At 42.5% G+C, this 23,408-nt stretch overlaps 1 protein-coding gene across 1 annotated transcript; it reads left to right on the top strand.

The window, feature by feature from the left end:
• The first annotated feature begins 11,968 nt into the window (after nucleotides 1–11,968).
• Nucleotides 11,969–22,856, top strand: ZP1 (zona pellucida glycoprotein 1). Its single transcript, XM_088145144.1, has 9 exons — nucleotides 11,969–12,110; nucleotides 14,912–15,096; nucleotides 15,190–15,287; nucleotides 15,763–15,890; nucleotides 15,981–16,164; nucleotides 16,501–16,651; nucleotides 17,279–17,363; nucleotides 21,908–22,024; nucleotides 22,618–22,856. The coding sequence occupies exons 2-9, from the start codon at nucleotides 14,965–14,967 to the stop codon at nucleotides 22,737–22,739; spliced, it is 1,017 nt and encodes a 338-aa protein (XP_088001270.1). The 5' UTR covers nucleotides 11,969–12,110; nucleotides 14,912–14,964; the 3' UTR covers nucleotides 22,740–22,856.
• Nucleotides 22,857–23,408: the final 552 nt, after the last annotated feature.

Genomic DNA, 23,408 nt, shown 5'->3' with positions numbered 1-23,408 from the left:
TTTCATGACCTAAGTGCTATAAATCTGCCAGTATTCTTGTAAACAGGAGTTTGAATCTCTTTACACTCCTTATATACAGTTTTAAGAGAATTTGAGCTTGTGGGCTCTGTTCTGTTTTGCCCTAACATCTTGAGAACTATCAACTGAAACCTAGTGCAAAATTCTGAACGTAGGAATGTGTTGTGGTATCCACACAGTCTTCCCACATAAAAACTGGAAGAAATCAACTGGTAAATTCTCTCACCCTATTTGCATTGCAACTTTGTACACAGCGTGCATTTGTTGAGTCTATAAACCACATTTGGCTGGGTTTATATGATACCTCGACACCCCCCCCCCCCATAAACCACATTATGGCTTGGTGTGATTTTTAAACCTAATCACAGACAGGAAAAGTAGTAGCCACCACCGGCAGCACCGTGTACATCATCAGCAGTCACCCCACCGGAATCTCCATCTGCTCCTCCACTGGCTTGAGGCTCAAGGCAGAGGGCTAGGGGGTCATGCAGCCAGGGCTGGATGCTGGGCCCGAAGATCTGAGCTCACAGCTCTCAGACAACTCCGCAGAGAGCAGCAGGTGCTGGAGCGAGCAAGCCTGGCGTCAGGATCTGGGGTAGCAGGAGCATCTCGGGCCCACTGAGCCTGACGCAGTTTACTGAAATAGTTTCACTTTTTGTTTTTATGAACAATCCTTATTCAGGGTATTGGCATTGGGGAAGATTGGTGAAGAGCTAGTGGTGTGGACCTCTTTTTCCCTTTGCACATACAGTACAAGAAATGCCTGTATTTCTGTGCTGCAAATTGCTCCACATGTGCACTTAAAAGAAGTTACGTACTCCTCCCCCCACCCCCACACCACTACCTTTGCTTTTTCAGCTTTCAGGATTAGAGAATTTGAGGAGCAATAACTATCCACCGCCCTTAACTGTCTGTGCAAGCTTATCTGAGAGCAAGATATAAGCAATAAGTCATCTCCATAGGGTGAATATGGATAAGTTCGTATTTCCCACTTTTACTGGAAAAAACTTTTCTCCCCTCAGGGCTGGGATGACATGATTAATAAATAGACTAAACAGGAGCAGTGCAAGCACGCATCCTGGTTTCACCCCTTTAGAAGTCTTCATGTTATCTGTCAGATGTCCTACAGGGATGAACCTGATCTGAATTTGAGTGTTTGTGTATTAAACACAATCATGATTAAAATCTATAACCTATCTAACTTGATCCTTGTTTCTATTGATAGAATCAAAAGCTTCACAGAAATCCACAAAGGCAACAGTTTCCTGTTGGCATGTTTTATATACCGTACTTATTTATCAAATGATACAATACAAAACCATGATCAATGATTGAATATCCTGCTCTAAACCCTGCCTGCTCCTCTGCAAGCAAAGTGTTTAAGTGACCCAGTCCTCTAATTGTTAGCTAGATGTTTTGCATGCATTTTGGCCATGATGTTAATCAGCCTAATTGGTCTATAATTCCCTGGATGATCACCGTTTTTGTATACTGGGATCACTATGCTTGTATTCCAGCCTTGGGGAGTTGCCTAAGGAGTTAATGTTATTAAAAAGTTTAACCAAAATAGGCTTCCACCAAACAATATTAACTTTTAATAAATCTCCAGGGATATAATCTTCTCCTGGAGCTTTGCCTGAGACAAAGCCAGGATCAGAGATTCAATTTTTTTTAGAGAGACAGGGGCTAGGGTATAACATCAGTAAGATTTAGATTAATTGGAGAATTATCAGGAGTGGGATAGGAAAGAAACAATCTACTGTAATGATTCTCCCATTCTTCTTTGGACACACTAGCCTCTAAGAAATTCTTATCTTTGCCCAAATTGGCATTTCCCACTTTCCAGAATAATGTTGTATCTTTAGAATCTATGGCAGTTAGGAGTGAGTGCTAAAGAGTCATTTATACAACATTTTCTTGTGTTTAGGAGAAGTTTATATTCCTTTTTTTTTCCTAAGCAGTTCCATGATTACCCATATGGAATGATGTTCTTTTGTTCTCCTTGCCAAATTTCTAACCTTACAACGTGCTGCTCTACATTCTACATCAAATCAGCAGCTATGTTGTTGACATGACGTGACCTTAATTTAAAGCTGTCTTGCCTTAACTCTGGTTTTAACTGTTGTTGATAGTAGCTCAGAATAATGGGGGAAGCTGGATCAGCATTAGTCAATTTAAGCCAAATATCAGCCATATGGCTTGAGTGTAGTATTACAATATTTTTATTAGCTAAATTAATGGACCATTTAATTCTTTTTGGACCTGAGAACTTTAGGTCAGGATTGCATTTTCAGCATTTCACTGACTTCAAAACCAGTGTACTGGAATGTGATAGGCTGATGATCACTACAGCCCTGTGGGATAACCTCAGTATTTTGAAATTTTCCTGTTTTGGCAGAGGGGATGCATACATAGTCAATCTTCATTGTTCAATTTGTTGATATGTACAGTATGTATAATTACCAAGAGATTCTAGGAGTTGAAATCAACACATCTTAAAGTTGCCAAGGTTGAGAAACACTGCTCTAGGGTGAGAGCCATTCCAAATATGAAAATCCTGTTTGTAAAGTAGATTTAGGAGTTTAAGCCCTGGCAGGTTTACTTTGGAATCCTTCAAATTATAAAGGAAAGGAAGGTAGAGTTCATCAATGTCAAGTTTCAAACAATTCTGACTAACTTCTTAAAGCAAAATGTGCCTTTATTCAAGTCAAATTTGGCAATAGAGAAGTTTAATTTCTCTGAAAGTGTTAGCTTGTCTCAGAAGGCAGGATATGATCATTTCAGCCTGAAATCACAGATCTATGAAGCAACAGACTGCTGAAAGTAACACTGGACAGTTCTGAAATTCTGCAAAGTCTATGTGAGTTGTTACTAATACTGTACTATGTGAGAATTACTAATACTGTACTTCAGAGAGAGGCACCTTTAGTACAGCATTACTGGTTTGATGTTCCACTGCTTCCCAAAACTTTCAACAAGATCCATCCTCATATTGGTTTAACAGACTTACAGGGAAGACATTTGGGAGTAGAATATGATATAACCAGATATATGAAGTTTCACCAGATTCTAGTGATAACATTATTTGAGAAGAGGGCAGAACTAAAGGATGACTGGAGGAGGAGATTCCAAGTAGGTTAACAAACCTAAGGAAGAACATCTTTTGAACAGCAATGTTAAATGAAAGAGTGATTAATCCCTTGTAACTTCACATTGTACAAAAAACAGTCTAGAAACTCAAATATGTGTGAGTGAACATTCAGTGAAATGAGAACATTATGATAATAAATGCAATATGTGTAACTCATGCTGTGAATTTGCATCTTGAAAATCTCCTCCAGAGCAGATGATCATTTTTCCTTTCTCAACATTAATTTTTTGCTTGACTTTTCCAAAGTTTGGAAAAGTTTGTACTTGAAATACTCTAGAAACTCTGATTGTAATTACGATTGGGCCATCTAGTGGTTACCTGCCCTTTTGTAGCCCTAACCATAGCTGGAACAAATATACCAAACCTAAACATACTAAATGGAAAGGTTGTGATCATATATATATTTACCTCAGCAGTGTTTTGTGGGTCTAGATATGTTTAGGATCAGGATCGAATGTGCCTTAACTTTAAAGTTACTGCAACTCAGAGTGAGGCAGAGAAAAGCAAGATAAATTAGAAAGTAGTGATGTGACTCTATCCTAAAATGGTACAGATTATGTTTCCAGAGGACCTCCAGTTATTGCCACTCACCTGGAAAGAAATATATTTTATTGTGTGATTCTTGCAGTTCTGCTACAAAATAAAATTGACAATATGAGCACCTCAAGTTGCCCTTTTACTACCTATTTCATTACAAGAAACAATACACTGGCTCCATGGTCCAGAAGAACTTAGGTGGCAAAAAGTTATTTTTAGACTCATTTATAGTATCTCACACTCCCTATACAATGAATATTCACTGAAAGGGATACAGTAAAGGACATCTCACTAGTCAGGAAATATAGGCTGAAATATTTATTTCTATTTATTTCATTTTGGAGCTAATCATGTTTTCTTCTTCCAATGTTTGGGCCCTGAGTGGCATTGTTTATATAGCTAAAAAGATCGCTCCCATTCACAAAAGGGAGTTATCAGCAGACTGTGTTACTCCAAGGTTTGTAGAAAGACAAAAAAGATTTAAGGAAGAGGAAAAACACAGGGATGAAACCTAAAGCAGCCTAATCAAGACTAATTTTGTGTTCAAGAAGCACAACACTAAATGGTAGGAAATAAATGCAAAGCTATGGGTGGCAAGAAGCATGGTGTGGAGTATCTTGAACAGGATAATTCTACATTATAACATTGCAGGCTCCTGTTAAAAAAAATTAAACTATACCCTATGAAAATAGTTAAACTTGCACCTCTCATAACAAATCTCTGGCAGACCTATTTTTCCTACAGAGTTCCTTTTTTCTTAAACAGCTGTGCTGTGTAATAGAATGAAATTCAGCTGCAGAAGCTATTCCAATCGTATATTGCTAACTTTTTACTTGCCATAAAAACTTTAAAGAAAACAAAAACATACAGTCTCAGAAAAAGGGAACAGCATAAGAAAAAAAAAGATGAAAAGAGCTGAGTGATACAGAACACCTGCTACTGGGGTCTGTGCAAAGCTTACTTTAAGATAGCCCTACTGAATCCAGTGGAATTGGCTTCCAAGTTAGCATGTGTAGGGCTGTTTCATCCCTAATCAGCAATAGTTCATAACGTCACCATTTTTTCCAGCCCAGACCAAGAAAGGGTGAGAGAAAAAAGTGGCAGAGAGGTGACTGCTGGGTGAAAGATATATATGTTTCTCTTTTGGTTGGGTTTTGTTCTTTTGACCCTGTCCCTCATTTGGCCTCTGTAGATCCCCAGGTGCAGGCACTGCTGGCTGAATTTTCATTTCAGCCAATCCACCTCCCCCATTGTTCCTTTATAGTTCCAGTTCTCCCTCAGTTCTGTTTTTACCAGCAGTGGCAACTTGAGAGTATTTGTTTTTTGGCTACTACAACCATGGGGTTGGGTTGTAGTGGCTCTCTAGGTTTAGCAATCCTGGTGATTCTGAGGCTCTGTCATGGGCAAGCAGACTTCTGGAGAGATGGCACCTCAGCCATCCGGTATCGCTATAACTGTGGAGAGAGTGCTATGCAATTGCTTGTGTTTCCCAGTCATGGCCGAGAGGTCCGCTTTAAAGTTGTGGGTAAGGACAGTCTTCTTTTTTCCTGCAAAATGTTAAACGGAAGCTCTTCCACCTCTTGATTCTCTTGGAAAAAGAAGAAACTTTGGGCTGTAGGAACTGTTTACAACACATAATAACTCTTTTTAGGGTGGATGGCTATTCCTGTATGTTCTGTGCTACTGATCAAAAGGAAGTTAGTCAACTTCCTGTGAGTGAAGAGTTGATACAAAGTTGACTCAGAATATCTAGATTAGAGTAGATATAGGCTTTCCTAAGTACCTCTGTCAACACTGTAGAAGAGCTATGTTGGTCTAAAATCAGGAGGACCCTGGCAACACCTTTTCCAACTAACAAACTTCATTAAAAGGCATAATCATAAGCCTTTTAATTAAAAAAAGTCAGAAGATACTGCTGGATTCCCCCTTATTTCTAAATACCTTTGTATTTCTCTTCCCTGGTTATGTCTAAAGCTGCATTGATTCAGCATATTGCTTGCTTGCTCTTTCTTGATGATGCTTGCCAGCTCCCTTGCTTTTTAATTCCAGATGTATTCCACTAAGGAACTAAGGCAAAATCTCCACTAAAAACCTATAGGATCTTACAATCCATCCTGTCATCACTGTACCAATATAACAGGAAGAGGGTAGACTTTATATTGCTTCTGTAAGTCATACTGAGGAAATGTTCCCAGAGTGACATATTTTTCCTTTTCTCCCCACCTCTTTCATTTTATTCTCAGAGTGTTTATTGGCCAGGGTCACCCAGTGAGTACTATGGTTAGAGGGATTTGAACCCACATTGCCCTGGATCTAATCTGACAAGCTACTACAGTGTAGCTACCTACACTGATTTTTGGAAACAACTGTAGTGAAAAGAGCAGGGGAAAAACAAGCTAGTGGCAATCTATGGTTCACAGTCAATCGGCTTTTCTGTAACATAATTTTGGATAGATAAATCTAGTGTGAAGTATTTAACAGGGGAGGATATCTTACAAACAAGGAAATTAGAGCACAAGGAAAGATTAGCAACTTGTACATGTGTGTAAGAAGTAATTCTGCAATGTTTGGGAAGTGAAACTAGAGGTTTAGAAATGCAAAGCCAGTAAACTTATTCACAAATCTTGGCTTTTTAAAAGAAGCTTCTTGATATGACTTGATTTCTGCAATTTTTTTTCTTGATATACTTTAATGTAGCACTTAATTCAGATCAGTTCAGATTCTTCTTGTAGAATTTGCTTTCAAATAAATGCATCCTATATGAATGTCAGCTCAGACTATGTCTTGATTTATATATTGTGTTAAGCTTGTGTTACCTAAATGAGGTTTATCAAATAAACCATAATTGGCTGGTTCATACAAATGATGAACTATGATTTACAAATTCTCATGGCTGGGTTCAGAGAATATATTAGGACCAAACCAAACAAACTAATTTATAACTAGCCAGCCTCCCAATTCTGGGAGGTAACTTCAACTTCCAGAATAGTCCAGTTAATATGGCTATTGGAGAGAATTCTGTGAAGTGCAGTCCGAAGTTTGTGTTTCATTTTAATTTAACTGTACTGTAGAGGAAACTCAAAGATAAATGAAGTCATGAAAAGTCTTTAATGATAGAAAAAACAAATTTCAGAAATGAGGTTCTTTAATCTGCTTCTAGCCATATCATAGATTTCATGGCAAATGACCAGCTGATGCTTATATTATATGGAAATAGCTCTTTGGATGCTTATATTTAAGGTCACTTATGAATTAGCAACTCAGACATTCTTCTGAAGTCATCCAACCATTGTGCCAGGCTTTATATCACTTCAGTAACAGCTGGGTGATGTTATGAAGACCTTGTAAGTAACCTAAGGAACATATCTGCAGAGCCTATTAATGTTATTTCCTTTGGAATCTTTCTGGATAAATAGCCTTTGATACTTAATGTATTAACTTTCATCAGCAGATGAATCTGGGACAGCCTTTGAAGTTTCCAATTGTCCCATCTGTGATCATTGGATCACCTCACATAATGGGGCTATTGCTTTCTCTGCTGGTTATGATGGCTGCCGTGTAGTAAAGAAGGTGAGACTTTGCTGGAGAATGCTGGGGGAGAGCTGTGTACACAATAGTTCTGAATTTCTGTTTAGAAGAGCTTTTCCCAACCTTTGTCCACCAGATATTTCGGGGTTAAATTTGCACCAACCAAAGGAAATGTTGGCTGGAAATGATGAGAACTGCCATCCCAAACTTCTGAAGGGTCCTAGGCTGGGAAAGGCAGAAATAAAATTTATGCAGACATCTGGGTTACACCATTCTTTCAGTGAAGTCAAGGGTAATGTAGAGGGCATAGGGAATGACTTTGAAGGACAGGAGGAGGAACTACCAAGCCAATCATCAGACAAGCAGGGCTTGAGTCCATTCCAAGAAACTGATTTGAGAAAATGTCTCAGACAAACCCCTCCCTAATTCACACAAAGGTAAAGTGAAGGAGGGGGATTCTATTACTATACTTGTTCCCATAAAAGTAGTTTTAGACCTATAAAGAATTAGTTTCTTAGTCTGGTCTACCTTATAGGGCTGACAGGTAACATATTGGCCCCCTTTATTCATATATTACAAAGAGGAACAGGTTGTGTTCCAAAAATTAGTGGAATGGAAATTCAGTATTTATAAACTATTCTTGTTTGGAAACCCTGATCATAAAAGATGGAAAGGCTCCTGCCAATTTTATTGTTAAAACATTTTCTGAAGCATAGCAATTAATCTAATACTCAAAGTGATTTAGCGTAAAGCTAGAATTTGAACTTGGGTCCCATTATTCTTTTTTAAGATTAGCTTGCCAGCTAACTTAGGTTTTGGGTATGGAATTCATGTATTGGCTCTACTTTAACAGCATCATATCCTGTGGCAACTCCCCTGTTGGCTAGAGGGGTTAGGAGTTGATACAGTACCTCTAAAAAGCATCAGATTAAGTAAGGTGCTCTAAACTAGTATTCCCTATTCATACAGGCAGTTTAATGCACCAAATTATTCAATACTCTTTGCCCCATCAGAAATAAATTACAGGTAGTCCTTGGTTAAAGACCCTAATTGGGACCAGCAACTCCATCATGAAGTGACACAGTCATAAAGTGAAATATCACATGACCGTGCCGACTTACAATGACAGTTCTGGCTGTGGTTGTTAGCAAATTGCTGTGGGTCATTAAGCATGATGTCATGTGACTGCAACTTGTGACTTCCTGCCAGCTTCCCCATTGACTTTGCTTGTCAGAAGCTGGTTGTGCAGGTTGGAAATGGTCGCAAATACTGTGGGATGCTGTAACCGTCATAAATGCAGGCCTGTTGCCAAGCACCTGAATTGCAATCATGTGACTGTGGGGATGCTGCAACAGCCACAACTTTGAGGACCGGTCGTAAATCTCCTTTTTTCAGTTCTGTTGTAACTACTAAAAGCTTGTAATTATATTGTAACATTTTGGATTAATATTTTTCTAGGATGGCATGCATCACTTGAAGGTCCATTTAGAGGAACTAACAAGGAACAGAACAGTTGCTGCCCATGATATCAACATGATCTGCCCCAAGCCACAGGAACATGTCACAGCTCGAGAGAACAACATGCGTCATGTGCACAAGCCCCAAACTGGTCTAGTTCACCCGCTTCACTCCAGTCTAGTGCAACCAATGGTATCCCAGCTGCAGCCCAGTCAAGTGCGCCCGGGGGAGTCCCAGTCTGGCCTACGGCCAGTCCAGCCAGGGCAATCCCAGACTGGCCTACTGCTCCCGCCTGGCCAGGTTCGCCCACTCCAGCCAGGCCAAGTGTACTCGGGGAAGTCTAAACACGGTCTAGTTCACCCACTTTACCCAGGACAAGTGCATCCAGGGGAGTCCCAGCCCGGCGTAGTGCGTCCAGGGGAGTCTCTGCCCGGACAGGTGCGCCCAGTCCAGCCCGGCCTAGTGCGTCCAGGGGAGTCTCTGCCCGGACAGGTGCGCCCAGTCCAGCCCGGCCTAGTGCGTCCAGGGGAGTCTCTGCCCGGACAGGTGCGCCCAGTCCAGCCCGGCCTAGTGCGTCCAGGGGAGTCTCTGCCCGGACAGGTGCGCCCAGTCCAGCCCGGCCTAGTGCGTCCAGGGGAGTCTCTGCCCGGACAGGTGCGCCCAGTGCAGCCCAGCCTAGTGCGTCCAGGGGAGTCTCTGCCCGGACAGGTGCGCCCAGTCCAGCCTGTCCAGGTGCGTCCAGTCCAGCCCGTCCAGGTGCGCCCAGTCCAGCCTGGCCTAGTACGTCCAGAGGAGTCCCAGCCCAGCCAGGTACACCCTATCCAGCCTGCTGTAGTGCGTCCAGGGGAGTCCAAGCCTGGCCAGGTGCATCCAGGGGTGTCCCAACCTGGCCTGGTGCGCCCAGGGCTGTCCAAACCCGGCCTAGTGCGCCCAGTGCAGCCTGCCCAGGTCCACCCAGTCCACCCAGGCCTAATGCGTCCAGGGGAGTCCCTGCCTGGCCAGGTGCGCCCAGCCAAGCCCAGCCTAGTGCATCCCGGAGAGTCCCTGCCTGGCCTAGTAAGTCCAGAGGAGTCCCAGCCCAGCCAGGTACGTCCTATCCAGCCTGCGATAGTGCGTCCAGGGGCGTCCAAGCCTGGCCACGTGCGTCCAGGGGAGTCCTTGCCTGCCCAGGTGCGCCCAGTGCAGCCCGGCCTAGTGCGTCCAGGGGAGTCCCTGCCTGCCCAGGTGCGCCCAGTCCAGCCTGGCCTAGTGCGTCCAGGGGAGTCCCTGCCTGCCCAGGTGCGTCCAGGGGAGTCCCTGCCCGGCCAGGTGCGCCCAATCCAGCCGGGTCTAGTGCGCCCAGTCCAGCCCAGCCAGGTGCACCCAGGTGAGTCCCAACCTGGTCTGGTGCGCCCAGGGCTGTCTCAACTCGGCCCAGTGCTCCCCATGCAGCCTGCCCAGGTGCGCCCAGGGGAGTTCCTACCTGGCCTAGTGCGTCCAGGGGAGTCCCAACCTGCCCAGGTGCGTCCAGGGGAGTCCCTGCCTGGCCAGGTGCGCCCAGTGCAGCCCGGCCTAGTGCGTCCAGGGGAGTCTGGGCCCGGCCAGGTGCGCCCAGTGCAGCCCGGCCTAGTGCGTCCAGGGGAGTCCGGGCCCGGCCAGGTGCGCCCAGTCCAGCCCGGCCTAGTGCGTCCAGGGGAGTCCGGGCCTGGCCAGGTGCGCCCAGTGCAGCCCGGCCTAGTGCGTCCAGGGGAGTCCCTGCCTGCCCAGGTGCGCCCAGTGCAGCCCGGCCTAGTGCGTCCAGGGGAGTCCCTGCCTGCCCAGGTGCGCCCAGTGCAGCCCGGCCTAGTGCGTCCAGGGGAGTCCCTGCCTGCCCAGGTGCGCCCAGTCCAGCCCGGCCTAGTGCGTCCAGGGGAGTCCCTGCCTGGCCAGGTGCGCCCAGTCCAGCCCGGCCTAGTGCGTCCAGGGGAGTCCGGGCCCGGCCAGGTGCGCCCAGTCCAGCCCGGCCTAGTGCGTCCAGGGGAGTCCGGGCCCGGCCAGGTGCGCCCAGTCCAGCCCGGCCTAGTGCGTCCAGGGGAGTCCCTGCCTGCCCAGGTGCGCCCAGTGCAGCCCGGCCTAGTGCGTCCAGGGGAGTCCCTGCCTGCCCAGGTGCGTCCAGGGGAGTCCCTGCCTGCCCAGGTGCGCCCAGTCCAGCCCGGCCTAGTGCGTCCAGGGGAGTCCGGGCCCGGCCAGGTGCGCCCAGTCCAGCCCGGCCTAGTGCGTCCAGGGGAGTCCCTGCCTGCCCAGGTGCGCCCAGTCCAGCCCGGCCTAGTGCGTCCAGGGGAGTCCCTGCCTGCCCAGGTGCGCCCAGTGCAGCCCGGCCTAGTGCGTCCAGGGGAGTCCCTGCCTGCCCAGGTGCGTCCAGGGGAGTCCCTGCCTGCCCAGGTGCGCCCAGTCCAGCCCGGCCTAGTGCGTCCAGGGGAGTCCGGGCCCGGCCAGGTGCGCCCAGTCCAGCCCGGCCTAGTGCGTCCAGGGGAGTCCCTGCCTGCCCAGGTGCGCCCAGTGCAGCCCGGCCTAGTGCGTCCAGGGGAGTCCCTGCCTGCCCAGGTGCGTCCAGGGGAGTCCCTGCCTGCCCAGGTGCGCCCAGTCCAGCCCGGCCTAGTGCGTCCAGGGGAGTCCGGGCCCGCCCAGGTGCGCCCAGTCCAGCCCGGCCTAGTGCGTCCAGGGGAGTCCCTGTCTGGCCAGGTGCGCCCAGTCCAGCCCGGCCTAGTGCGTCCAGGGGAGTCCCTGTCTGGCCAAGTACACCCACTGCAGCCAGGACAAGTGCGTCCAGGGGAGTCACAGCCCAGCCTAGTTCGCCCACTTCAACCAGGCCGTGTACATCCAGAGGAGCACTATCCTGGGCAGGTGCATTCAGTGGTGCTTCAGTCTAGCGTAGGTATGTGGATTTTCCTTTTTAGTTAAAATGCTTATTATTGCCAGTATCATACACATGTAGTATTGAGCGTATACAATTGCTCCATAAGAATAACTTTGGTTTCTGGATTGATGTTTTTAGTTAAAGAATGAATGTGCAGATCCTATACTGTGTGAGAGTATACAAATGTATATGTCTAAGAATTATTGCTATATATTGATCTTCTAATTCTAGCTTCCATTGTTGAACATAAATCCATTCCAGTTTTCAGCTGCTTGTGTATTTCTGGCCTTGTGATACTAAGTTCAAACCAAGCAAAAACATTAAGGCTTATCATGATATGTACATTTAATCACTAATTTTGCTGTTTTCTAAACAATGCAGTTTCTCTTGCCTACCCAGGTCGGCCTCTAACTCAGCAGCAATGCCAGGTTTCTTCTGGGAGAATACCCTGCGCAAATGTACAAGGACCAACAGCTTGTCATCAGACCGGATGTTGTTATGATGCTAGGGATCATGTGACTCCCTGCTACTATGGCAACACAGGTAAAGAATAAAAATACTCCAATGTCTTGCAGCTGAGCCTGGAATCCAACCACTGCTGCGCTTCGAAAAATAAAATATCTTGCTTGCTCTCAGCCAATAAATGAAGAACACTCTAGTTTATTTGCTGAGGCAGTTTATTCCCTATTCACATTATTCACAGCATTTTATCAAGAACATTTTCATAAAGATGGGATGTATATGCAATAGTCCTAGCCTGGCCTTATATAAGTTTCAGTTTTAAGCTTTTTCCATATTGTTAAGGATTTGAACAAACATTGTAGTTGGCTCGCTTTGTGGCTAATTTATCCAGTTCTGTGCTTGATATTTTGCTTCCCCAATATTATAGCTTAACATTCCATATCATTTAGTATACCTAATTCTGCAAATCATTTAGAGATGGAATGGCAGTGAAATGATTCAAAGCCCAGCTGGATCAATGTACTGTATATAGTAAATCCAAAATGGTGATTATAGAATGCATCCTGATACAGTAAACTATAGCAGCAATATCATGACCCATAGTAATAAATTGGCGGGAGGGGGAGAAGGTGAGAGGAGGGTAACATTTCCCATGCTAGTTACCTGCCTCACCTACTTCAGAATACAAAATTAGCTGTGGTTTAAAATGCTGTTTAGATGTAGTATTGCATATCACTACAGGTTCTTAAGGTAGTTGTACAGTCGTTAAGTCGTGTCCGACTCTTTGTGACCCCATGAACCATATCATGCCAGGCCTTCCTGTCCTTCACTGCCTCCCTGAGTTTGCTCAGTTTTATGCTCATTGCTTCAGTGATGCTATCTAACCATCTCATCCTCTGCCGTTCTCTTCTCCTTTTGCCTTCAATCTTTCCCAGCATCAGGGTCTTCTCCAAAGAATCCTCTCTTTGCATTAGGTGACCAAAGTATCTGAGCTTGAGCTTCATTATCGATCCTTCCAATGAGCAATCAGGGTTGATTTCCTTTAAGATTGACTGGTTTGACCTCCTAGCAGTCCAGGGGACTCTTAAGAGTCTTCTCCAGCACCACAGTTCAAAGGTATCAATTCTTCGGCGCTCAGCTTTCTTTATGGTCCAGCTCTCACAGCCATACATTGCTACTGGAAAAACCATAGCTTTGACTATGCGGATCTTTGTCGGCAAGGTTCTTAAGGTAGTAGGGTTGGCTTAAATAATCTTACTATATTCAGTACTAATGTGTTATATGGCCCTTAGGAGAGTCTCAAAAAGTTCTGCAAATTTTTCAGAGTGAATCAGTTTAAACTAATTTAAAGCTAGCCATGGAGATACTTACTGGCTAATATTTATGCTATTACCACCATTCCTATTTATTGCTGATAATTGAGAAAGCCAAAGGATACCAAAAAAAGTCAATATGTGGTTTATTTAATCACCTTAGAAAGATGGGAATCCCAGAAACATTTCATTGTTGTGCAAAACCTATATACAAGTCAGGAAGCCACAGTATGGGCAGAACATGGCGAAAGAGACTGGCTCTAGGTTAGCAAAGGAGTGAGACAAGGGTTTATACTCTCCCTTGTTTTTTTCAACCTATATGCTGAATATAAAGAGAAGCAGGACTGGAAGATGAGCAGAGTTTTAAAAATGGAGGAGGAAACATCTATAACCTGCACCATGCTGATGACACTACTCTGATAGCTGAAAATGCAAAGGATCTGCAAGCTCTAGTAATAAAAGTCAAGGAGCACAGTGAAGAAATGGGACTTAGGTTAAATATAAAGAAGACCAGACTAATGACAACAGGTACAAAAAACAACTATCAACAGTAAAGGAACAAGCAGTCAGGAAAGATAAGCACTCAGAAGAGCAGCCATAAAGGCCTTGGAAAAAGTATTCAAATGCTGTGATGTGTCTATACATACAAAGGTTGGATAGTGCAAGCAATGGTAGTCCTTGTGACACTCTATGGAAGCAAAAGGACTTTGAAGAAGCAGGATCATTTTGAATTTTGAACTTTGGGGTTGGAGAAGATTCCTGAGAATACCATGGACGGCCAAGAAAACAAACAAATGGATCATTGAACAAATCAACTCAGAGTTCTCTCTCAAGGCAGAAATGACCAGACTCAAATTATCCTCCTTCAGGCACATTATATGAAGGTCTAGCTCTCTGGAAAAGGCTCTAATGGTGGGAAAGGGGGAAGGAAAAAGAATAGGATAACTAGCAACAAGGTAGATGGACTCAGTTGTTGTGATAGGTGCACCATTGGAAGATCTGAAGGTTAGGGACAGATCATCATGGAGAAAAACTTGTATGATTGCTAAGAGCTGATACTGACTTGATGGCATGTCATCATCATTCTATTCATTGGTTGTAAAACTGAAACACATAGTTGTAAACAGACATTGAAACTTGCTTTACAATGTTTGCATGTGTAACTTAACTGCAACTGAGTGATTGCTAGCATGGAAGGCTTGAACTAGGCTTGAACTATTTCTGGCATGAAGGCTTGAGTTAGCTTTCTTTGACTTGGTCCCTCCAGATGTGTTGGGACAACAACTCTCCAAATTCTCAACCAGCGTGGTCAGTAACTCTAGAAATTATTCACTTGGTCCTCTACTGATTACATATTGGTGAAGCTTATTCTATATACACATTATTCTTAATTCGAGTTGAGAAGCTTCAAAGCTGCTGTGAGAATGGCAGCTGAGCAATGAGTTTTCTGCTCCCAGTCTGATGAGACTGGATGAGAGAATGATCAGTTCTGCCTTTTCCTGAAATAAAACGTGTACTAAGAGTTCTTGATCTGTTCATCTTATAACCCCTGCACTTTGTGCCTTGCAGTCACTGTTCAGTGTCTTCGAGATGGCTACTTCATCTTGGTAGTCTCCAGGGATATGTTGGACTATCCAATCATCTTGGAGAGTGTCAGACTCTCCTATGCCCAAGCAGGTTGCAGTCCAGTCAGGAAAACTGAGTCTTTCCTGGTCTTCCGCTTCCGTCTCACAGAGTGTGGTACAACAGTCCAGGTGAGGTCGTAGTCTAGGCAAGTGCTAATTTATCTGGATCTTTGGTATAATTACTAGACCATATAAAAATGAATGTGTATGTTGTCCTTCTAGGTGACTGGTGGCAGATTGATATATGAAAACCAGCTCATTTCTGGCATTGACATCCTAAGTGGCCCAGATGGCTCTATTACACGAGATAGCACCTTCATGTATGTTGAGCTCTCCATGTACTGATGAGATGGTAGTTTTGAGATGAATATTGTTAGTCTTCTAAATTATTTTTTTCTACAGATTAGATTTTGGTCGTCTTTAGCTTTTGACTTATGTAGCTATTTTTCTAGACTATTGACCATGTTAGCTGAGTATAATGGGAATGGAAGTCCAATTATATAAGGTACCCTACTTTTGGCATAGATTGGTTGCAGACTGGTTTTAAGGTTCATAATTTTGCAAACTAATGCTCATCTTTTATAGCTCTTCTTTTCAAAGTATCTAAGATTATGTGTGGCTTGACACATTCACTTAGACTGCCATAAAAGATCATGTCATAACAGGGGTTTGTTAAGTTATAGAAGCTTTGGTTATTCAAAAAAGGATAGATATCTACTAAAGCTAAGATTAATTTTGAACATTCTAGTCAAAGCAAATGATTACAGGAAAGCCTCTTCTGTCTTGTATATGTAGGCTTCATGCTCGTTGTATCTACAATGCTACTGATTTCCTGCCACTTCAAGTTGAAGTCGTCTTACCTCCCAGCCCAGCTCCAATTTTCCAAGTGGGACCTCTCCGGCTTGAGCTGCGTATTGCCACAGGTACATGTGCCTTAATGTCTGATAGCAAGACTGCTGTGCATCTCCTCACCCTGAAAAACCATACAGCCATATTTTGCATCTTGTCCCCAGATTCGAGTTATACCTCATACTACTCAGAGTATCCTATTCTGAAGATCCTGAGAGAGCCTGTGCATGTAGAGATTCGCATCCTGCAGAGAATGGACCCATCCCTAGTTCTGGTTCTGCATGAGTGCTGGGCTACCCCAAGTTCAAATCCCCTTGAGCAATTACAGTGGCCAATCCTAGAAGATGGGTGAGTAAATAAAAAAAGAAAAATATTAATTCTTATAGCACTGTGTGGTTTCATTCTCTTCTCCAATGGCAATGCTTTATTTATCTTATTTAAAACAGTTACATAGCCACCCAACTTACTAAAGTGACTTTGGATGGCTTACAGAAAATTCAACAAAACTGAACACAAAGATTACAAAACCACAATACATAAACCAATACATAATAATGAAATCGTAAGATAGAGATCCAAACAGAAATGACACCATCATTCACTTGGGGCTTCAATGCATCATGACCCCAAGGCTTAGAATAAGAGCCAGGTCTTGACAGCCTTTCTAATGCCTCTTGTTCCCAGGTGCCCATTTGAAGGAGACAACTACAGGACCCAGCTGGTACCCATGGGGCCTGCTACATCAGGGTTTCCCTTTCCTAACCACTACCAGCGTTTCATCATTTACACATTCACATTTGTGGATTCTGCCCCTCAAATGGTGCTAGATGGTTTGGTAAGAATATAAGCAAAATAATTCTTACTGTATTCAGCTTTTCCAATGAAATTACCTTCTAAGGGAGTGGGGAACAATGTGTACAGTGTGCTATTGAATGGAAAGGAAAAAATCTAGGAACTACTTTTCTAAGAAAATGATGTGGCCAGGCTTTTAATACTAATATAGATCACACATGTTGCTAAGGAGCAGGTCCAAAACAAGACTCTGGAGGGCACTAACATGGATTTTTAGTGGGAATTCTGGGGTGAGACAAGTATATTTAGTTGCAGTCATCCTTTGTTACAAATCTCTTTAAGAAATCTTGTTTCCTGACTATATGTATCTAATCTGTTTATGAAAGCTGTGCATATTATATCTAAAGAGAAATGGACAAAATATGTAATACCTTAACTGTTAGGGCACTGCTCATTGCTTGCTAATTTGGATACATAAAGAAGGCTGAAGTTGGGTCTGTTTAGCAAGGTATTAATGAGTACACTCTGGGAAATACTGTATACCTTAGTGGAAGTCATAATCTTGTGTCAGTTGAAATTATCTCTGCAGTACTTTCTAATAAAAACAGACCTGGCAAGATTGAGGCTGGTCTACTCCTCTGTTAACAGGTTCATGCTATATCTTTTCTAGGTGTATCTCTTCTGCAGCGTATCTGTTTGCCATCCATCCCATGTTGATTCCTGCAGGGTTGCATGTCAAATACCAGTGGCTTCAAGTAAGTTAAAATGGCTTCTCTACCACAGTTTTAAAGGACTTTTCTCAAACTACACAGGTGTTCATGAGACACATGATATGTAAAATAGTTAACATAAATATATCTTGGAATGCATAACCTGGAAATAGTGAGTAAAAGGCTTGGCACTAAAGAATTGCATCAAGAAATCAAACATGATCCAGTTTAAAGAAGGGGGTTTTGTAACCATTTTCAATGGTTTAGTATCACTCATAGACCTAACTAGCTCACTGTTTACCCATAAAGTCAGAATTTTGTATGAGCAAGGAAGATAGAGTCCAGATCATGAGAAACAATTGTCCCATTCTACTCTGCCTTGGTCAGGCCCACTTAGAATACTGTGTCCAGTTCTGGACACTGCAGTCTAAAATAGACATTGACGCATTGGAACAAGTTCAGAGGATGACTATCAAGATGGTAAGGGGACTGAAAAAAAACCCAGCCTTATGAGGAATAGTTAAAGGAGGTAGGTGTGTTTTGCTTGCAGAAGAGAAGACTGGGGGGGGGGGTAAGGTAGCAGTCTTCAGATCTACCAAAAGTAGTCATATAGTGGAGGGAATGGACTTATTCTCTGTCACCCTAGAGGCAGAGGGCAGTACAAGAACCAGAGGCACATAGATTCAGGTGATTAGATATTAGGAGGAATTTCTTGATGGTAATGATGATTCGGAACCAGTGGAATATGTTTCCTCATGATGTGGTATATTGTCCTTTACTGGAGGTTTTCAAACAGAGGCTATATAGCCATCTGTCCAAAATGTTTTAGCAGTTCCTCCATTGAACAAGAACTCAATGGACTAGGTAACTTTTAAGGACCCTTCCAACACTGATTCTGTGCATTTTAAGTTAAAAAGCACTGGTCCTGAAACAGGTTCTTGAGGAACGCCACTTGTTTCTCTCCATTCAGCAAGTTGCTAATTAGTTCTTCCTTTTTTTTTCTTTTTTCTTTTTGCCTGTTAGCAATCTGTAAAAGAACAGAGCCTTTGCCACTAAGTTGTATTTTAATTAAGAGTTTTGCCAAAGGCCTTTAAAAAATCCAAATATTGAGCATAAGCAAGGTTATCTTCATTCACTTGGAGGTTATTCTAAAACAAACAAACAAACAAACAAACCCTCAAAGGTTGGTAAAGCGATATTTAACATTGTAGGTTCTATGTCAATTTTCCTTCAGTGAGGCTTATTCCTCTGTGTGCCTTGTTACTTTTTTTGTTGAATAGTGTTTCTACCAGTTTGCCTGACATTAAACTTACTGGCTTATAATTTGCTGGATCTCCATTGGATTTAATTTAAAAATTAATGCCACATTGGTTAGCTTCCAATCTCCTGAGACTGATTTGAGTGGCAAGTTTGTTAACATGGTAGCAATTTCACATTTGGGCTAAGAACTCTCAGTGGATATTATCAGGACCTGATGATTTTCTACGGTGTAGTCTCTCAAAATATCCTGGAATATCTTTATCTTAATTTGTTGCTTTAGTTATTTCAGAGAAAGGCAATACAGGCTCAATCTGTCATATATTTTTATGGTAAAGAAAGCTGCAGAGAAGGAATTCACTTTCTCTGCAGTCTCCGTAATCCTTGGGGATCCCTTTCATTCCTTTGTCTAACAGCCCAACTGCTGCTTTGGCCTTTTTTTTTGTTCTGAATATATTTAAGAAGTTCCTTTAGTTTCCTTGTATATGTTATGCCATAAGTTCCTCATTTTTAAAAATTCCTTATTGCCACCTTATACTTTTTCTGCAAGAGTTTGCCCTTCTTTTTGTTGTCATGAAGTCAGGTTTTCCATTTCCTGAAGGAAGCTTCTGTTACATGTACAATTTCTTGACACTACTAGAAAGTTATGCTGGACTCTTCCTGGGCTGTTTATTTATTTATTGTATTATATAGTAAAATACAACTACCATACCAAAAATATATGTACAGTGGTAGAACGAATATGTACACTGTACATATGTACAGTGTAGAAAGAACACCACTGTAAAAAAAATCCTCCCCACACTATTGTGATTAAAAGAAGCATAACAAATGTGAAAAAAAATGAATTAAAAATTATAAACTATCCATTTGTATCAATATGGGATTAATTCAGACCTTATGTTTGTTGTTAAATCTACAGCCTATAGAAACATGATGTTTACCTTTTCATTTTTAGAATATATTTTTTAAAAATAGACCACAAACTCATATCTGGAACCCACTCTTTAGTCTACTCCTTTCAGTTTACATAGGATTATTTTCTTTGTTGAGCCCCAGGCTCATTAGAGCCAAAGTTCTTCATAAAGTGACCAATTCCATATATTAGGAATATAATTTAATGTCTCATTTAACTAATAATAATATTCTGTTTTTAATTCCATATAAAATTATTGGTTTCACTTCAAGTGCTGTGTCCCTTAAGAATCCTAAGATTCTAGGAACTTCTGAGGCTGCAAAAGTACCTGAGCCATCCTGTTTCATCAGTATACAGGTGAAACTCGAAAAATTAGAATATCGTGCAAATGTTCATTTATGTCAGTATGGCAACTCAAAAAGGTGAAACCAATATATGAGATAGACGCATTACATGCAAAGCGAGATATGTCAAGCCTTACTTTGGTATAATTGGGATGATTATGGCGTAGAGCTTATGAAAACCCCAAATTCACAATCTCAGAAAATTAGAATAGTGTGAAAAGGTTCAATATTCTAGGCTCAAAATGTCCCACTCTAATCAGCTAATGAATCCATAACACCTACAAAGGGTTCCTGAGCCTTTAAATGGTCTCTCAGGCTGGTTCAGTAGGAATCACAAGCATGGGAAGGACTGCTGACCTGACAGTTGTGCAGAAAACCATCATTGACACCCTCCATAAGGAGGGAAAGCCCCAAAAGGTAATTGCAAAAGAAGTTGGATGTTCCCAAAGTGCTGTATCAAAGCACAGCAATAGAAGGTTATGTGGAAGGGAAAAGTGTGGAAGAAAAAGGTGCACAAGCAGCAGGGATGACCACAGCCTGGAGAGGATTGTCAGGAAAAGGCCATTCAAAAGTGTTGGGGACTTTCACAAGGAGTGGACTGAGGCTGGAGTTAGTGCATCAAGAGCCACCACACACAGACGGATCCTGGACATGGGCTTCAAATGTCGTATTCCTCTTGTCAAGCCGCTCCTGAACAACAAACAACGTCAGAAGCGTCTTACCTGGGCTACAGAAAAAAAAGAACTGGTCTGTTGCCCAGTGGTCCAAAGTCCTCTTTTCTGATGAGAGCAACTTTTGCATCTCATTTGGGAACCAAGGCCCCAGAGTCTGGAGGAAGAATGGAGAGGCACACAATGCACGATGCTTGAAGTCCAGTGTGAAGTTTCCAGAGTCTGTGTTGATTTGGGGAGCCATGTCATCATCTGGTGTTGGTCCACTGTGCTTCATTAAGTCCAGGGTCAACGCAGCCGTCTACCAGGAGGTTTTGGAGCACTTCATGCTTCCTTCCGCAGACGAGCTTTATGGGGATGCTGACTTCATTTTCCAGCAGGACTTGGCACCTGCCCACACTGCCAAAAGTACCAAAACCTGGTTCAATGACCATGGGATTACTGTGCTTGATTGGCCAGCAAACTCGCCTGACCTGAACCCCATAGAGAATCTATGGGGCATTGCCAGGAGAAAGATGAGGGACATGAGACTGAACAATGCAGCGGAGCTGAAGGCCGCTATTGAAGCATCCTGGTCTTCCATAACACCTCAGCAGTGCCACAGGCTGATAGCATCCATGCCATGCCGCATTGCGGCAGTCATTGCTGCAAAAGGGGCCCAAACCAAGTACTGAGTACATATGCATGCTTATACTTTGCAGAGGTCTGATATTGTTCTATTTCCAATCCTTGTGTTGTTGATGTCATGTAATATTCTAATTTTCTGAGATTGTGAATTTGGGGTTTTCATAAGCTCTACGCCATAATCATCCCAATTATACCAAAGTAAGGCTTGACATATCTCGCTTTGCATGTAATGCGTCTATCTCATATATTGGTTTCACCTTTTGAGTTGCCATACTGACATAAATGAACATTTGCACGATATTCTAATTTTTCGAGTTTCACCTGTACGTTTCAATTGATATATTGCCAAGTGGATGTTGTAGGTAAATCGTATTCAGAACACAATCTCTCAAACTCTTTAAAACATTGATTTTCAATTATTATGGTTTTATATAACTTCCAACTACTGTGAAGAGATTTTTATTTATGTATTTATTTTATTCAATTTGTGGAGTGCCTATCTCACATTCATGACTCTGGGTGGCTCACATAATTGAAACAACCACAGATACACACACGCAAACCCCAATAAGCAAATACAGATCTCAATAGAACAATAACCCCATTAAAATCAAATTAAAATTTGGTCCTTTGGACTTTTCCTTTCAGGCTTTTTTCTTCACCAATCCCCTATTTTTTTTTTTTAGAACTTTCCCCTTTTGTAGTTAAATGTAGTTAGACATTGGACCCTGCTGGGAATTTATCATTTGCATGTATCTTACTCCTGTCTCTTAGGAGACCGTCGGTTTTTGAAGAAGGAGAATGAGACAGAATCCTTTGACTTAGTAAGCACTTATGGAGCTGTAATTTTTCAAGAGAGTATTCATGAGAAACAAGTCAAGTGGGAGAGTGGTAAGTAGCTGCAGTAATGAGGAGCCAATGAGTGGCCAGGAATTAAAATGGTATATTTAATATACTTGATATTTTCCTTAAAGCACTAATCTTGGGTCACCACATTTTTTGGTAAAGTGAATGCTTGATATGAATGGCCACTTAAATAAGAATATTTATAAATGGATTGGTAAATGGTCATCAACTGACAATTATTGCCCTTAATACTCCAAAATGTAGTGACAGTCCTGAAAACTGTCATGAAGCTGTTAGGTTATTATCACAAGAGAAATGCAAGCTATGAACATCCCCTTTCTCCTCATTCTTTTTAACCCAAGCTGGGGTAATGCTGGTAGAATTTGCTAATAACTGGGACCTCAAACCACTGTATAGTCTATCATGGAATATGTTATATGAAGATTTAGTAGGAGAGCTTCCATAAGAAATGTGGACATCATTATGTGGCCTATTTTATGCAGTGCCTACTACTGCTGTGGCCCCTACAGAATAATCATAATACAGCAAGAAAAACATTTTTCAATAACTTGGTCAAGTGGTGGCTGCTTCATGAGATGGCAATGCGGGAGTTATAAACTGTCTTCTCTCATCCATAGACATGATCTCCAGCGAAGATCTGACTCTGGTGCTCATGGTGGTACTACCTATCATTGGGATTATCCTATTAGTTGCCGTGCTAGTGCTCTGGAAGAAAAAAAGCAGGATGGCAAAGCTCTAATTTTGTTAGACAGAAAATGTATAAATAAAGCTATACCCAGTGGCTTATAAAAGATCTCTTGATATTCCAGTTCTTCATTGACTAGATAGAAAATCTGCCATTAAGTGATTATTATTATTATTATTATTATTATTATTTATTTGATTTGTCCCCGCCCATCTCCCCACAACAGAAGTGATTACTTCCAGAGGTGTTACACATCTCCACATTGCTACAGTTATGAATGCAAAAAACCCATTTCTGATGTCACAATTTCTGCTTTGCTCCTCTATTTTATCGTATAAATCTTCTGTTGGAAACTGTGCCCCTATACTTGTACTGTATGTACAAAGAGACAATCTCTGATAATAATACAGATTCCTGTGTGATGCTCTCTAAACTTATTGCTGGTGCCTCAATTTTACTTCAAAAGGAGGAATGAAACTAAAAGCGTCAAGAACACAAGACAGATTCTAGAAAACTTTTCTATTAGCTGGTTTCTGAAAAAGTCCAAATAAAGTCAGAATGAGTTATTGCTGGTTATAACTCATGTGAGTTATTATATGAGTTGCAGGTTAGGAAACATGCCCCTGAGACCATGTGCATAAATGCAATAATGGGAAGATGGGAGCAGCATCTATTAGGGAAAAATGGCCAGGTAGTAAAACAACTACTGCTTCCCCACATTTT

This window comes from Python bivittatus, unplaced genomic scaffold (genome assembly GCF_059951505.1).
Source record: "Python bivittatus isolate LINGU-HERP-01145 unplaced genomic scaffold, Pbiv_v1 ctg000480_np1212, whole genome shotgun sequence".
NCBI lineage: Eukaryota > Metazoa > Chordata > Lepidosauria > Squamata > Pythonidae > Python > Python bivittatus.
Note: the sequence above shows the minus strand (reverse complement) of the source record. Positions and strands in the feature narration are given on the sequence as shown.